The sequence below is a fragment of the Zonotrichia albicollis genome, chromosome 12 (genome assembly GCF_047830755.1).
Source record: "Zonotrichia albicollis isolate bZonAlb1 chromosome 12, bZonAlb1.hap1, whole genome shotgun sequence".
NCBI lineage: Eukaryota > Metazoa > Chordata > Aves > Passeriformes > Passerellidae > Zonotrichia > Zonotrichia albicollis.
In genome coordinates, this window is record NC_133830.1 from 14,140,514 (window position 1) to 14,155,105 (window position 14,592).

The 14,592-nt window shown below is 62.7% G+C and overlaps 4 protein-coding genes across 8 annotated transcripts; 2 read left to right on the plus strand and 2 right to left on the minus strand.

The window, feature by feature from the left end:
- Window positions 1-237: 237 nt before the first annotated feature.
- On the plus strand, window positions 238-3,673 carry LOC102065395 (putative G-protein coupled receptor). Its single transcript, XM_005485478.4, has 2 exons — window positions 238-743; window positions 1,041-3,673. The coding sequence occupies exon 2, from the start codon at window positions 1,145-1,147 to the stop codon at window positions 2,375-2,377; it is 1,233 nt and encodes a 410-aa protein (XP_005485535.1). The 5' UTR covers window positions 238-743; window positions 1,041-1,144; the 3' UTR covers window positions 2,378-3,673.
- Window positions 3,635-10,751, minus strand: PCBP4 (poly(rC) binding protein 4). The gene is made up of 13 exons (XM_074549969.1): window positions 9,551-10,751; window positions 7,962-8,077; window positions 7,626-7,649; window positions 7,515-7,547; window positions 7,161-7,277; window positions 6,947-7,075; window positions 6,595-6,723; window positions 6,269-6,343; window positions 6,053-6,097; window positions 5,834-5,909; window positions 5,401-5,453; window positions 4,837-5,006; window positions 3,635-4,528 (listed from the first exon to the last, which is right to left on the minus strand). Exons 2-13 carry the CDS (start codon window positions 8,055-8,057, stop codon window positions 4,213-4,215), a joined length of 1,263 nt encoding a protein of 420 aa, XP_074406070.1. The 5' UTR covers window positions 8,058-8,077; window positions 9,551-10,751; the 3' UTR covers window positions 3,635-4,212.
- Window positions 10,752-10,884: 133 nt separating this feature from the next.
- Window positions 10,885-12,795, minus strand: ABHD14B (abhydrolase domain containing 14B). 5 transcript variants are annotated; one of them, XM_074549972.1, is made up of 4 exons: window positions 12,753-12,795; window positions 11,970-12,179; window positions 11,572-11,813; window positions 10,885-11,238 (listed from the first exon to the last, which is right to left on the minus strand). In XM_074549972.1, the coding sequence occupies exons 1-4, from the start codon at window positions 12,778-12,780 to the stop codon at window positions 11,056-11,058; spliced, it is 663 nt and encodes a 220-aa protein (XP_074406073.1). In that variant the 5' UTR covers window positions 12,781-12,795; the 3' UTR covers window positions 10,885-11,055. The 5 variants fall into 5 exon arrangements, with proteins under 5 accessions (XP_074406073.1, XP_074406075.1, XP_074406071.1 ...); XM_074549974.1 differs by having other exon boundaries at window positions 11,970-12,201; window positions 12,753-12,771; XM_074549970.1 differs by lacking the exon at window positions 12,753-12,795 and adding an exon at window positions 12,391-12,715.
- Window positions 12,677-14,488, plus strand: ABHD14A (abhydrolase domain containing 14A). The gene is made up of 4 exons (XM_074549976.1): window positions 12,677-13,286; window positions 13,397-13,512; window positions 13,806-14,041; window positions 14,306-14,488. The coding sequence occupies exons 1-4, from the start codon at window positions 13,072-13,074 to the stop codon at window positions 14,486-14,488; spliced, it is 750 nt and encodes a 249-aa protein (XP_074406077.1). The 5' UTR covers window positions 12,677-13,071.
- The last annotated feature ends 104 nt before the right edge of the window (window positions 14,489-14,592 follow it).

Sequence of the window (14,592 nt, forward strand, 5' to 3'; positions counted from 1 at the left end):
CTAAGAGCCAGCTGCTCTCATCACCGTAGCAAGGCACATGGCTCATGCCCACCCTGTGGCATCAGAGCTACAGAGGATGAACAAGATCTGCTGCCCTGCCTGGGCATGGAGGAATTCATCCTGCCCTCTCTCTAGTGTGCCATGCCTGGTGCCATGCCTGCTGTCCTGCCCCAGGCTGGCACCCATGCCAAGCCCCTCTCTGTGCTCACATGTGCCCCTTGAGCCCATGTCCAGGTGCTTAGGCTGCCAGGGAAGGGCAACTCCCAGCTGTGTTACCCTGATGCCCCTGGGTATCAGCACCCTGTGATACCGTGTGCCAGTGGAGATGATTTGCTGCAGACCTGCCTGTAGCTCTGTCCCCTGAGCCCAAGGAAAGGCTGAGGTGTTCCTGTAGAAGGACCAGGCCTGGTGCAGCGGGGGGCCATTCTGGGGGGCACAGGGCTCAGGAACCCCGATCCCCCCTTCCTGAGCCCCTGCCGGCTGCTAGGACCCAGCAGCTGTGCCCGTGGGACTGCCACGGGTGCAGGCAGTGCAGGCAGTGCCGGGAGTGACAGCTGGTGCCATCCGCAGCTGGCGGGCTGCAGGCAAACAGGATGACGAGCGGTGACGGGAGCAGGGACGGGCGAGCGTGGCCTCACACAGGGCCGGCAGCCCCGCTCTGCTTCGGGAGCAACAGAACCAGCAACAGCAGCAAGCAGGAACCCCAGAGGAGAGAAGCATTTCCCATCTCCCCAGGAGCAAAGGTGCGCTGAATCCCACCCACCCTGGGGCCCCCTGTGGCCAGAGCGTGAGGGTTGGGACAGGCGAGTTGTGCTGTCCCACCTCAGGACATACTGATGCCATTGGAGAGGGGGGATGGGGTCCCTGGCAGGGTTGGGGACAGCCTGGGTGGCAGCTTTGGGAGAGCCAGGGTGATATGACTTCACTGGCTACCTCTCCCTCCTCCAGAACCTGGGAAGAGTGCTGGTTGTCTCTGTGTTTCTCTGTGGCTCTTCTTCATTTTGGTTCGTTCCCTTCACACCTGCTCCTGATCCCAACAGGCAAGGTAGCAGCCATGGTTGTGGTGGGGTTACCCTGTCTGGGACACAGGAGAAGAGCCCTTGCTGCCCGGGCACCAGAGCTGCTGGCTTAGCACTGGAGGGGGATGCCGAGCTGGACGGGGTCAAACGCCACGGACAGCCTAGAGCTGCTCTCCATCCCCGAGCACTCCATTGGCCAGGAGGTGGTGGGCCTCTTCTGCATGATCCTGCTCACCCTCACTGCCCTGGTGGCCAACATCGTGGTGATGGTCATCATCCTCAAAACACCCCTTTTCAGGAAGTTCATCTTTGTCTGCCACCTCTGCGTGGTCAATCTCCTCTCAGCCATTTTCCTCATGCCCCTGGGGATCATCTCCAGCTCCTCCTATTTCAACTGGGTTATCTACAGCATTGCTGAGTGCAAGGCCGTGATATTCCTGAACATCTGCTTCATCAGTGCCTCCATTCTCACCATCTGTATCATCAGCGTGGAGCGGTACTACTACATCATCCACCCCCTGAGGTATGAGGTCAAGATGACCATCAGGCTGGCGGTGGCTGGAGTGGTTTTCATTTGGGTCAAGTCTGTTCTCATCACTGTCTTGGCACTAGTGGCATGGCCTCATGGCAACGGGGCCACCAGTGCCAGCCGCTGCACGGTCTACTGGAGCCCTGGGGCCCACAAGAATGTTTTTGTGATCCTCTTCAGCATCACCTGCTTTATTCTGCCCACCATCATTATCCTCGCTGTCTACTCCAGCATCTACCGCGTGGCCCGGACTGCGTCCCTGCAGCAGGCACCCGTGCCAGCACAGGCTGTGGCACCCAGACACCGATGTGACTCCATTGCCAGCCAGGTGACCATCCTCACTGCCTGGATCCTGATGCTGCCCAGGCTGATCCCAGATCGCCTTCTGGGAAGCAACAAGGCCATCCTCACCTTGGTGCTCATTGTGGGACAGTTCTTGTGCTGCTGGCTGCCTTTCTTTGCTTTCCACTTGCACTCCTCTGTCCCTCTTGCCACTGTGGGTGGTGGGCACGGGGAGATGGTGGTCACCTGGATTGCCTACTCCTCCTTTGCTGTTAATCCTTTCTTCTACGGGTTGCTGAACCGCCAAATCCGCGAGGAGCTGGCCCGGCTGCGGCGCAGCTGTCTCAACCATCCACTTGGTCAGGAGATCTGTCTTACCATCTCAGAGGCTTCTGTGCAGGAAAACTTCTTGCAGTTCCTCCAGAGAGCAACTTGCACACTGGAGATGCACACCAGCTGCATCAGCCCCAGCCCCAGGAACAGGCTGGACCAGACCACAACAAGCTTCCCCACCCCAAGTCAAGTTCCTGGGGAAGAGAGCAGCTGAGAGGGAGGATCTGTCCCACTGTGCTGGGCGGGACACCTGCCAGGGACCCATGAGCCTTGCTTGGACCCAATTTCTTGGATTTGGAGGAGTCCTTGTGCAGGTTTTGCCTCTTCTCTGAGCTTATGTTGAAAGATGTTTTCTCTGCTGGGAGAAGGTAGCAGATCTGAGGAAGTCACCTCTCTCTTCTGCAGGCTGGAATTGTCTCTGGCTCCGCCAGCACAGCCCAGTTCCAGAGATGGGCTCTCCTCAAGACATGGGGTGCCAGGGGGCTCCTGCACAGGGGCAGGGGATGGGACACCTCCATCTCCATCTCCATTGCCTGGGTGGGAGCACACCTGGCCGACGGGAAGGGCCGATGTCCCCTGATCCAGGGGCAACATTCCAGCTAATGCCACTAACACCAGTAACACCAGGGCCCAGCCCCTGCTGAGCCTGGATGGCAGACACAGAGACTTCCATCCTCGGCTGTTTAACCCAAAACTAATGTCTGTGTGGAGGAGATTCTGCTCCCTACGACACTGATCGGGGGACACACCCACAGGGCTGGCTCTGGCTGTGTCACTGTTTGTCCTGCTGGCATGGCAGCATGCAATGCCTGTGGCCACGCCTGGCCATGCACTCTGTCCCTCTCAGCTGGCAGGGATCACCCCCCTGGGGGGGAACTGGCTGTCTGGGGGTCCATACCAGGCTGTTTATGGACACAGCTGCCCAGTTTGAAGCCTGGTCAGCAGTGCCGCGTGCCAACTTGGGCTGCCAGCCAAGGGCACGCTGGGTTGGACTTGGTGACACAGGGTGGTGGGGGGTGGCTATGTGGGCTGCCCCAGGGCAGCAGCAGCCAGAGGGGATCAGGACCTGCTGTTCCTCTTCAGTCTCATTGCTTTTGAAGGGCTTGAGGATGCTCTCATAGGGTCCCCACTGCTGGAAGGGGGACTGGACCCTTTTGGGGAATGCTGCAGGGGTACATCACCCTCTGCCTGCCCACAAAGGTCCCAGGGATGGTGTTGGCATGGTGGGCTGGAGATGTCCTACTGCAGAAGTAACTGAAGGCCTGAGGGAAAACTGCCCTATGGCCTCCCTGTGGCAGGGAGGGGCTCCAGGAAGACCTCCCAGAGAGATGGGGCTAAAGGCCAGCATCCCCCCCTAGACACAGGGATGTCTTTCCGTCCACCACCCAAGTACCCAGGAGCTGGGGCCACCTCTGCTCTGGGGGAAGTCTCCACCCAGGGTAGGGAATATTATTATTATTGTCATTTTCTTGTAAATTTTATCTTTTTATTAAACCATTGATAAGTTACAAAGGAGGAAAAAATATAGACTCATATATATACAGCATTTCCAAGCCAGCAGGGACTGGCTCTTGGATGGGGTTGGCCCAGGGTGGCCCAGGGAGGGCTCCCCACCAGAGCCAGTGGGACTCCTGGAGAGGCCAGGCAGCCCTCATCCAGTGGGACCTGGCTTTGGGTGCCAGATGGAGTGTGGGCATGAGCAGGATGGCAGGGGAGGCAGGGTAAGGAGCAGGAAGTAGGGGTCCCACACCAGCACAGGGCACTGGGAGAAGGGACCCTAGGCCAGCAGGGACAGCCCCCCCACCCAATACTGGGACACATGGCCTCTGTGCAGAAAATTAGGGAGAGGGGCACAGAGCTGCTGGGATGGACAGCAGGCAACAAAACTGCCCCTTCCTCCAGCAGGCATCACCACCAGGAAGACCCTTCCCTTCCCTGGGGTGGGGGACATGGGGCACCTGGCAGAGGCTGAGATCAGGGTGGGTGGCAGGAAGGTGTCCCTGCTACTGAACAGCACCCTGGACCCCCTGGTCCAGCCACCAGTGGGGTTCAGTAGGGCGAGAACTTCTGCCGGTCAGCTTTCTTGGTGCCGTTGGCCGCCGAGATCTTGGTTGTGTAGGTGGTGGTGCCACCATTGGGACTTGCCACAGAGGAGGGGGACAATGCCAAGAAGGACACGGGCTTGAGGCCGATGAAGTTGGAGAGGGAGATGGCGTAGGGGGTGCCCAGCAGGGCCGGGGGCGCTGGGGCCACGGCGGGGAGAGCCGCACCGGAGCCTGGGGCGAGGGGCTGCGAGAAACCCATGCCGAGGTCCATGGAGCCAGGGCCTGGTGGCACCTGAGAGGTAGATTTAGCAGTCTCTAAGCTGGGGAAGAAAGAGAGAAGGATGATGGTGAGTACCACGGTGACAGAGTTGTTTTCCCACCACAAGGTTGGGGTGCAGGAGCTGCGCACCCCATCCCTTCTGGCACAAGTATCCATGGCACATCCTGAGTTAAAAAACTGGGCCTCAAATCAGGTGGGTCATGGGTCCTGCCACCTCAGCATCTCAAAGCACCACCCAGCTCATTCTTCCTGAGGATGCTGTGGATCCTCCCAAAGCTGCCTTGGGGTGCTGGTGAAGAGCCATCCCTCAGTAGCACCCAGCATGAGTCCCCCAAGGCTGACACCTACCAGGCTGTGATGAGGTACTGAGCCAGGGTGATGCTGACAGGGGTCCCTGTGATGGTCACATGCCGCTCGCTGGAGCCCTCGGTCTGGTTGCCAATCTTGATGTGGGCACCTGACATCTGCCTGATCTCGCTGATCTTGCTGCCGTGCCGGCCGATGATGCAGCCGATGAGCTGAAAGGGCAGGGATGGAGTGGGCTGAGCCAGGGCAGATTGCCAAGCAGGGAGCTCCAAGGGGCTCACCCAGACACCACCTACACCTTGGGAGTGAAACTGTGGAAGGCACTAGGAGGGCAGGACACTGCTTTCCTTGAGCAAACCCTGCTTTTTGGTCTCACCTAAGACCCTCTTGCTGGCATTGTGTCACATGCCAAGGCATTTCCTTGGCAAACTCTTCCCCCTGTCCTGTGTTTCAGTTTCCCCTTTCTTCTGCCCCAGCTACTCCCTCCTGCTCCTAAGCTCTGGTAGAGCCTCCACTGTGTGCATCAGTGGGTGCTGGCCTCTGCAAAGAGCCACATGGGTGGGGACAAGCTGTGGTTCCCCTTGTCATTCCTAGATCAATACATACGTCATTGGGCACCAGGAACTCCTGGGAGCTGCTTTGGGAGCTGGCATCCAGACCTGAAGAGAGAGACAGGGATGTCAGCAACGAAGGGGCAGCTCTCCAGTAGCTCTGTGCCCCTACCCCAGCCCCATACTGGGATGGTGAGTGGCCCTGAGGACAAACCTGGAGGGTTGCTGGGGAAAGGAAAGGAAGACAGGACACAGACACAAGGCATAATTTGGTGCTGGTGCTCTCCCACTGCAGGCCTGGGGAGCACTGGTGGGTGCAGTGACCCCAGAAAAACAATGACAAGGTTGTGCTGGAGGGGCAGGCAGACATGCTGGGGGGGCTGGGACTGGAAAGGGTGCAGAGGAGGGAAGCCCCTTCATCAGGGCCAGGTGTCAGGGAGGATCAGGAGGGGCACACCCAGCCTCGGGGGAGCATGGGAGATGCTCACCTGGCACCATGGTGGGTGCATGGCCCAGGGGGGCGAAGGGAAGCGCATGCCCTGACAGCTGCTGCAGCTTCGTCACCTGCCCAGAGAGTGCCAAGAGGAGGAAGGTGGTGTTAGGGGTGATGGCAGAGTCAGCTGTGCCCCAGTGCCTTCCAAGGCAGGCATTCCCAGCAGCGCCCATCCTGGTGGGCACAGACCCCATTGCCTCATGGACAGACTCACCTCTGCAGGAGAGACCCCGCTGTACTGGCCCTGCATGGAGAAGCCCTGGGGAGAGAAAAATGGGGAATCAGAGTGAGGAGTCAGGTGAGGACCATTGTCTCAGGTCACACCCCCCTGGGGCAGAGAGACTACCCTGAGCCCACCAGAGTTGCCCCTTGCTGGTAGAGGCTGCCCTCCTGGCCACCTCATGCCCTCGGAGATGCTGTGGCCTCTTACCTGATTGGCAGAGAGCAGGATGGTGCCCAGGGACAGACCAGGGTGGTAGGGTATGGTGGCCCCCTTCGGAGGCGACTGGAGATAGAAGGAAGGAGGTGGAGGAGATGAGAGATGAAGCTGAATGCCCCTGTAGCCCCAAGGACCCTCTGCCCCCTTATGCCCCCAGCAAGCTGGGCACAGCCCCCAGCACTACAAAGGCAGGGTGCTCCTAGGGGTTTCCACACAGGGGAACCCTGGTGTTCGGGTCCAGATGGGCATGGGAAGCGTTGGGGAGGGGGAGGTGGGTAGCAGATGCCCCCTGGGCTGGGCAGGGGGCTTGCAGGTACCTCCAGGATGACAGCGCAGATCTGCCTCACGCACTGGATGATGGTGTCTGGCACTCCCGAGACCGTGACAGCCCGTTCAGTGGAGTTGGGCAGCAAGTCACCAGCCACCTGCACCTGTGCCCCTGTGCTCTGCAGGAAGCAGAGAGAGGCTGGCATTCCCCAACCACTCCCTGCCAGCACTCAGCACCTCACACCTCCCCTGTCCCCTTCCTGAACCCCCAGGGCCCATTGCAGGACCTGCAGGGCAATGCTCCCTCTCCTGCATCACCTCCCTCAGCCCCTGTGGGACTGTGTCAGCCCCTACATCCAGGGGGAAAAAGGGATTCCCCCTCCAGTCTCCCCTCAGGCTCACCTCCCGGATCTCCCGGATCTTGGCTCCCGCCTTGCCGATGAGGGAGCCGCACTGGCTGGCGGGGATGACAAGGCGCAGGGTCACCGGGGCTCTGCCTGCTGACACCCCATCGCCCCCTGCTCCCAGGTCCTGTGAGGGATGTGGGATGCAGCGTCAGACCCGAGGATCCCACAGGTGTGGGGGCACCTGGTGGGGATTTAGGAGGGCTGTCTACCTCCTCCAGCTTGAAGGCGATCATGGAGACAGCGCGGAAGACGGCGTCGGTGGAGCCGGTGATGGTGGTGATGCGCTCGGGGCAGGACCCTTCTGAGATAGTGATGCGTGCAGTGCTCTGGGGACAGTGTCACACCCCGTTAGGGATGTCACAAGCCCTGTGCTTCAGGACTTCCCCCAGGGATAGCCTCACAGGGGGATACTGATGCCTTCCCACCTGCCCCAGGCAGCCTTCCCTGGGGTGCTGCTTTGTTTTCCCTGGTTGCACCTGGGATTTAGGGGGCAGGCAAGTGGGAGCTGCCAGGTACAGGCATGACAGGCAGCAGGACCTGGCAGCCCACCAGCATGCCCTTACCTGCTCTCGTATCCTCTTAACAGTCTCTCCTTTCTGCAGATAAAGGAACAGAGTGGGTGGTCAGGTCCAGGGGGGCCAAGTGCTGGCAACGCACTGGACCCCAGATCTTACCTTGCCGATGATGCTGCCGATCTCCTGAAAAGGCAGAGAAGAGTGGCACTGTCAGGAGGTGGCTCCCTGCATGCCACATCCCTCCTCTGCCCCCAGCCTGGCAACAGGCAGACTCTGCCCCAGAGACACTGGTGACTTAACTAGTGACACTGGGGCATGGGAATGTGCCCCTCCCTGGCTTAGGATGGGGAGAGAAATCCTTCTGGGAATGCTATTCCCAGGGAAGACTGCGAGCATGGGAAGAAAACAGGGCCTGGTGAGGAGCTGGAGCTCCAGCATGGCCCCTCAGCCCAGGCATCGCTGTCCCCTCAGTGGCACTGAGCCCCCTGCCATTACCTTGCCATGCATGAGCATGCGGAGGGTCAGGGTGATGCTGAGCTCTGTCTCCTCGGGACTGCCACCCACGCCACTGGCTCCGTCCGGCGATGCCATGGCGGGAGGGCGAGATGAGCCTGTGGGACATGGTGGTCTTCAGAAAGGGGGCATGCCCCAGCTAACTCCCCAGCTCCAGATCTGCAGCTTGAATATCCTATGGCTGGGGAATGGCAAACTGAGGCAGGGGCAGCACTGTGCCCTCCTCTGGCAGGTGAGGCTCACATGGCCCCATGGCACCCCACAGGCACCCTGCACCCCAGAAGGGACCCGCTGCTATGACCTGAGCTGCCTCCAGGCTGTCCTGCACAAAGTCAGGAACTGGATGGATGGATGGATGGATGGATGGATGGATGGATGGATGGATGGATGGATATAGGGGGAGGAGGCAAGGCGTGTGGAGCGTGGCTGTGGGATAGGGTTCTGTTTGCAAATGCTTGCTGCAGTGGGGAGAATGGGGAGAACAGAGGTGGCCTGGGTGGTCTCGCAGGCTATGCAAGCCACCTTCTTTCTCCTCCTCCCTTCCCCGTTCCCATGCACAAAGCCCCAGGGGACACTGAGGCAAGCTCCTAGATGGGGACCAGCCAAACCAAAGCACAGCATGACGCCTGCTGACTGACGCGGCTGCACCGTGTCCCCTCCTGGAGCACCCCAGGGCCCCCGGACCGTGTGCCCGGGCTGCCGTGGGCGGCCGGGGCCCCGGGAGCCGGACAATCAGTGTGTGTGCAGGCCCGGGTGGGCGGCTGCGGCACCGCTGGCTCCCGGCGGGCTGGGCGATGCCAAGCAGCTTTGAAACAAAGCACCCGTGTTGAGGCTGGGGCCGCGGCCGCGGGCATGGCGGGGGGGGCGGCTATTTTAGGTGCTGGCAGGACTCGTCACCGCTACAGCACATCTCCTGCATCAGGGGAACGGGGGGGCGCAGCCCCCAAGCGCCGTGCCCGCACCCCCGGAGGGGTTCGAGCGCCCCGTCTGCACCCCCCGTTACCGCGGGCTGGGGAAAGGTGGAGACACTGGAGAGGGGGAATATTGCCGATCCTGGTGCAGGGGAGCCCGGAGTGGGGCGGAGGGGGAGGCAGGGAGGGATGCACCCTGCCCGCGCAGCCGGAGAGGTGTGGGGTGCCGGCAGGGACAGCGAGGGTCCCCATTCCCCTGGGATGAATAGCAGCAGGAGCCCGCCAGGGACAAAGACCCCGCCGCGGGAAGAGGGATGAGGCTGGCGATGGGACGGGGAATCGCAGCAGGGCCACGGGTGTCCCCCCCGCTGCCACAGACAACGCCTGGGGGGTCTGCGGGCAGAGGGCTCTCCCCCAGGTGAGCCAGGCTGGCAGAGACGCCAAAGGCCCCGGTGATGGGCACAGGCCACCTGCCATGGCTGGCACTGGGACAGCCAGCAAGCTGGGCACCGCCCGTCGTTCGGGGCACCTTCGGGTGACAAAGGGAGGGGGGACGACAGGAGGAAGCCCCCACCCCGTCCCTGGGGAAACCTCTCAGTTCTCGCCCTCCCGGCTGCCCCAAGCCCCCTGGTCCCCGCGGGAGCGGGGCCGGGCGGGTACCTTTGCGTGCGCCTCGTCCCTCCACCGCCGGCCGCCCCTCTCAGTGCCACATTGTCTCCGGCGGCGCCCAGTGACACCCGGGGCAGGAACAATGAGCCGCTTGACAGGCCAGGGCCAAGCTGGCAGCCCCGGCCCCCACCCCGGTCCACGCCGGGGCCCCCCTCGCTCTTCCCCTCTCCCACATCCCTCCCTCCGGGATCCTATTACAGCGGATAAGAGACACTAAAAGGAACAATGCACCCTGGGTAAGGCCATCTGCCACCGCTGGGGACATTCCTGGCCCCCCCGGCCCCCCTCCCTTTGGCTCACACATCGCCCCTCTTTGTAATTGCGTGTTTTTTTTCCTGGAAGCCGATCAGCTGGCAGGGCTCGAGGGCTCAAGGACACCGGAGCGGGCAGGGATGGGGCAGCTGGCACCCCAAGGCCCGCTGGCACCCCGGGCTGCTGCTGCGGGGTGGTGCCCGCAGGGGCAGGAGGCACCCGTGAATGGGGGGATCGGGACAGCAACAGGGGAGCTGAGCCATCTGGGGCGCCAGGGATGCTCCATACAAGGGTGCTGCCAGACTGCCAGGGCCGAGACCAGCTCCTGCACCCCTGGCACTGCCTTGTGTCCCCCACACGGGCATCCTGCACCCACAGAAAAGTGCCCCCCCGCCTCTTACCTCCCCCACTAAATCCTCCTGGGCCCTGGCGTAAGCAGCTAAAGCCAGGCAAGCTTGGGGAAGGGGGGGCACTGGGGGGGCACCCTGCTGCCGGCTCCATCTGTGCCCCTGAGTGCCCGGTGCAGCAGCACCAAAGGCAGAGCAGGCAGGGGGCAGGCAGGGGTCTTGCCCCCTGTCTGTCCGGCCTCCCTGCCTGCCCCCTCATCTGTCCATGGCTGCCACTCTTTGACACCCATCTCCCCAGGGTGCTGGGCATGGGCAGGAGCCTCCCAGGCCTGGCAGCTCCCTTTTAAGCCCCTGTGGATTACCCTGGACTTGGGTGCATGCCAGGAGGGGTAGGAGGAGGAAGAGGAGGATGAAGAGGAAGCTGGCCAGCTGGGGACACGGATGTCACTGCCTTGGGAGACTTACCTGTCCCTTAACACAGCCCCAGGGCTCCCTGGGTACCCTCTGAGGTTCATGGGGGTCCCATCAGGAGTGATGTGTGGGCTCCAGCAAGGCTGGCACTCACCCATCCACAATCCCCAAATGCACCATCCCTCAGTGGCTGCAATTTCCCTGCTGTCACCCCCTAAAACTGTGTGCAACAGCTGCCATGGAGGTAGGGATGGGGGAAGGAGGTGTGCCAGGCCTAAACCATGACATTGTAGGAAAGGTGGAAAAGAAGCAGGATGAAGGTGGCAGGAAAGCAGTGGAAGAGCTTGGGGTTTTATTTGGTCTCAAGAGAGTGGGTACTGGTGTGGGCCAGTGCAGTGTGAGTGCCCAGGTTGGCACAAGGGTGCATGTGCAGGCAGAGGGGTGGGTGGGCTGGTCACATCCTCCTGCTCTGTGGTCCCATCCTGCTCACTTCAGCTGCTGCAGGAAGTCCAGGAGTCCACGGTGCCACTCATTTGGCTTGTCCAGGTAGCAGGCGTGTCCTGCACCCTGCAGCAGCAGCACCTGGTGCTCAGGGAGGTGCTTCAGGTTGTTCAGACTGGTCTGCCCCAGCTCTGCATCCTGGTCCCCGTACACGATCAGCGTGGGGGTCTGTAGAGGGGGAAAGCACCCTGAGCCTGCAAGGGTCACTCAGGCACTTGCTCCTCCTTGCCAGAGACACCCTGGCGGGGAGTCACTTGCCCTTCTCCCACACCCAGTATGACAAAGAGAGACTGAAGCTCAGACTCCTGGGTCTCCACTTGTCCCTTCTCTACCTCCCGCTACCCCACATTTACATTCCTTCATCATCAGGTTCTCCTCTTTCAGTGGCAACAGGGTTTCTGGCCTGTTTGGCCTTTTCCCCGCTCAACCCCGGTGCCAGGGTCCCCTCTGCACCATCTCCTCCCAGTTCCCTGCCCTCCCCAGTGCCCTTCCAGGCCGTACTTTGATCTGGGCATACTGCTGCGCCGTGAATTTTTCAGTGCAGATGGGTGCCACAGGTACGTAGGCCTTGAACAGCTGGCTGTGCTCTAAGAGGCAGGGCAGCGAGTACATGCCACTGAGCGATGGGCTGATCACCACAGCTGGACCCAGGTCCAGAGCCTCTGAAACTGCCTTCAGGAACGCCGCCGGTGCTGGCTGGCCCACGGGAGCTGGGGCCACAGCATCCTTCGAGCGCCCCAGCCCTGAATCGTGCGAGATACAAGTGGCCCTGTCAGGCTCCACACTGCCTCCACGACAGGGAGAAGCCAGCACAGCAGAGCAGGACACGGGCATTGCCATCCTGCCACCACAAACCGGTGGCTACCCTGCCTGATAGGGCTGTGCTCACCACACCTTACCCGGCAGGTCGATGGCCACGGCTCGGTAGCCATTCTCGGCCAGCGTGGCCAGTGTCCCCAACTGCAGCCAGGTTTCGGAGGAGAAGCGGATGCCATGCAGCAGCAGCACGGTCAGCCTGGGCACTGCCTGGGCCGGCTCAGCTCGGCGGTAGAAGAGGCTCTGTCCTTGCACCGTGACGGTGCTCTCGGTGACCCGCGGGGCGGCCATGCCTGGGGGCCGGGGCGCTGTTAACTGGGGTAACGGGACGGGAGGGCTGATGGACCTTCTGCCCGGTGGTGGCAGGAAGGCAAGAGGGCTGTGAAGGGTCACACCGGCATCTTCACTGTGGTGGCACCACCGGGGTCACCGATGTGCCAGGCGGCCTCAGGGGCCCGCCCCTGCCTCAGTTTCCCCGTCCATCGCTGGGCCTGCAGCCCTTACCTGCTGCTCCGCACACGGGGCCGGCCGCCGCTCGCCTCTTCCCCGCCGCACCACGGGACTGGGGTGCCGCGCCCCGGGGCCAAAGAGCGGCGGGGCGGGCGAGAGAACGGCGGCACCGCGTCATGGAGCGCAAGGTCCGGGGCGGCCCCGGGAACCGCTGGGGCCAGCCGGGCCGGGCCCTGCCCTGCCAGGCGAAGCCGAGCGAACCCGAGCGAAGCCGAGCTTTCCCGAGCAGAGCCGAGTATTGCCGAGCGAAACCGAGCCCTACCCGAACTCTACCGAGCCAGGCCGAGCTTTGCAGACCAGAGCCCCAGCTCTGCCCTGCAGTACTGAGCCCAACCCGAGCCCTGCCCGAGCTGTACCGAGAGCCGCCGAGCTCTTGACGAACATAGCCGAGTTCTGCCGAGCTCTGCCAAGCTCCGCTACGGGCCGCGGCCGTTGTGTCCATCGGGGCAGTAGTGTCGCGGGCTGCCGCCAGGCGGGGCCCGAGGGCGCAGCGGCGCCGTGCGCGGCGGGCCGGGGGCGGCAGGGCCGGGGCCGAGCGGGGCCGGCAGCGCCGGGCGGGGGCTCGGGCTGGGCCGCAGCTGAGCGGAGCAGCGGGGACCGGGACCTGTTTCCCCGCAGCAGCCGGGCTGGGGTCCCGCAGCCCCGCGCAGCCGCTCTCCTCCAGCAGGAGCGGAGATGCTGCTTGGCCGCAGCCGGCTGTGGCTGCTACTCCTCGGGGCGCTCCTCGCTCTCCTCCTGTACCTCCTGCTCCCGGCCGCCCGGCGCTCACGGCCTGACGAGGGGAAGCGGGCCTGGCGGGCGGCCAACGGCACCGTGCGGACGGGGATGGCTGCGGGAGAGCCCCCCGTGTTCTACAGGGAGGCTCCCGCCGCAGCTGCGGGCCCCGGGAGGTGGGTCAGCCCGCCGGCAGCTGCAGGTGGAGGCCCTGGGGCCGGTCCGCTGGACGCTGCAGGCACGGCAGCCTCCCTGAAGCCCTTCCCGCCTGTCTTTCCCCCCTCAGGCCTGATGTCCTGTTCCTGCACGGCCAGGCGTTCACCTCCAAGACGTGGGAGGCCTTGGGCACACTGGCACTGCTCGCTGGAGAGGGCTACCGTGCGGTTGCCATAGATCTGCCCGGTAGGAGCATGGCGCTGTGCTTAGCTGATCTCTTTGGGCAGATCCCGTCCCTTGCCTTAGTCACTGCTGGGCTCTGGATGTCTTCAGGGAGGGCTCTGGGTAGCTGCTGGTGATCCCTGGGGCTCTGTGCCTGGGATTTCTCTGTGTCCTGTGGCATTGATGGCTGTGACTGTACAACCCTGGGGCTTGATCGAGGGTCCATCTTTTGCCAAGCCCCTGAACCCTGGTGAGGAGAGACCATTGCAGGTTGCACAATGCCCCCTGACCACCCCATGCCCTCTTCCCCATACCAGGCTATGGGGATTCTCCCCCAATGGAGATGGCGCTGACAGCACAGGGCCGGAGGGCATTCCTGGACCGTGTCCTGCAGGAGCTGGGCATGCAGAGGCCTGTTCTCATCAGCCCCTCCATGAGCGGCCGCTTTTCCCTGCCCTTCCTCCTGGCACACGGGGACCGGCTGGCCGGCTTTGTGCCCATCGCACCCGTGGGCACCAAGGATTTCACTGCTGAGCAGTACCGTGCAGTCCAGGTGGGTTTTTGGGCTCTTGGGGGCTGCCCTGGGTATTGGTGAGCCTTGTCGGCCAGCTGGCTGCAGGGTGATGTGGAGGGTGGCACTGTTTTGGGGTGAGTGAGGGGGACCTGTGACCCCCAGCTCATGGGGGTGCTGGCACCTGCCTCCCCTCAGCTTTGCAGCCCCTGTGATGATGGATGTAGGTGGGCACAGCCCAGGGGGAGTGTGGTGGCCATTTACCTCTCTGACAGCTGCTCTTGTTTTCTCTCTCCCCTTACCAAGACACCCACTCTGATCCTGTATGGTGACCATGACACTGGCCTGGCTCCCCAGGCCCTGCAGAACCTCCAGCACCTCCCTAAGCACCGTGTGGCCGTGCTGTCAGGTGCTGGCCATGCCTGCTACCTGGACAAGCCAGAGGAGTTCCACCGGGCCCTGCTGGGCTTCCTGCGCCAGCTGAAGTGAGCACTGCCTCCTCCCTGCCATCAGAGGGGCCTCCGGGCGGCTGGGAGCCACAGACAGCTGGCATGAGGGATGCGGTTCCCTCCTGGGATATCCCCAGGACGGCG

What these genes read in the sequence shown, in the direction of transcription:
- ABHD14B (XM_074549970.1), bottom strand. Translation starts at nt 12,514, where the DNA reads ATGACGCGGTGCCGCCGTTCTCTCGCCCGCCCCGCCGCTCTTTGGCCC. An exon ending in CCCCGTGTGCGGAGCAGCAG is followed by an intron (nt 12,180 to 12,390) that starts GTAAGGGCTGCA and finishes CCCGGCCCCCAG; the next exon opens with GCATGGCCGCCCCGCGGGTC. An exon ending in AGCAGTATGCCCAGATCAAA is followed by an intron (nt 11,239 to 11,571) that starts GTACGGCCTGGA and finishes CCCCCTCTACAG; the next exon opens with ACCCCCACGCTGATCGTGTA.
- LOC102065395 (XM_005485478.4), top strand. Translation starts at nt 1,145, where the DNA reads ATGCCGAGCTGGACGGGGTCAAACGCCACGGACAGCCTAGAGCTGCTC.
- ABHD14A (XM_074549976.1), top strand. Translation starts at nt 13,072, where the DNA reads ATGCTGCTTGGCCGCAGCCGGCTGTGGCTGCTACTCCTCGGGGCGCTC. An exon ending in GCAGCTGCGGGCCCCGGGAG is followed by an intron (nt 13,287 to 13,396) that starts GTGGGTCAGCCC and finishes TTCCCCCCTCAG; the next exon opens with GCCTGATGTCCTGTTCCTGC. An exon ending in GGTTGCCATAGATCTGCCCG is followed by an intron (nt 13,513 to 13,805) that starts GTAGGAGCATGG and finishes TCCCCATACCAG; the next exon opens with GCTATGGGGATTCTCCCCCA.
- PCBP4 (XM_074549969.1), bottom strand. Translation starts at nt 8,057, where the DNA reads ATGGCATCGCCGGACGGAGCCAGTGGCGTGGGTGGCAGTCCCGAGGAG. An exon ending in TCTGCGCTGTCATCCTGGAG is followed by an intron (nt 6,344 to 6,594) that starts GTACCTGCAAGC and finishes TTCTATCTCCAG; the next exon opens with TCGCCTCCGAAGGGGGCCAC. An exon ending in CAGTACCTCATCACAGCCTG is followed by an intron (nt 4,529 to 4,836) that starts GTAGGTGTCAGC and finishes TTTCTTCCCCAG; the next exon opens with CTTAGAGACTGCTAAATCTA.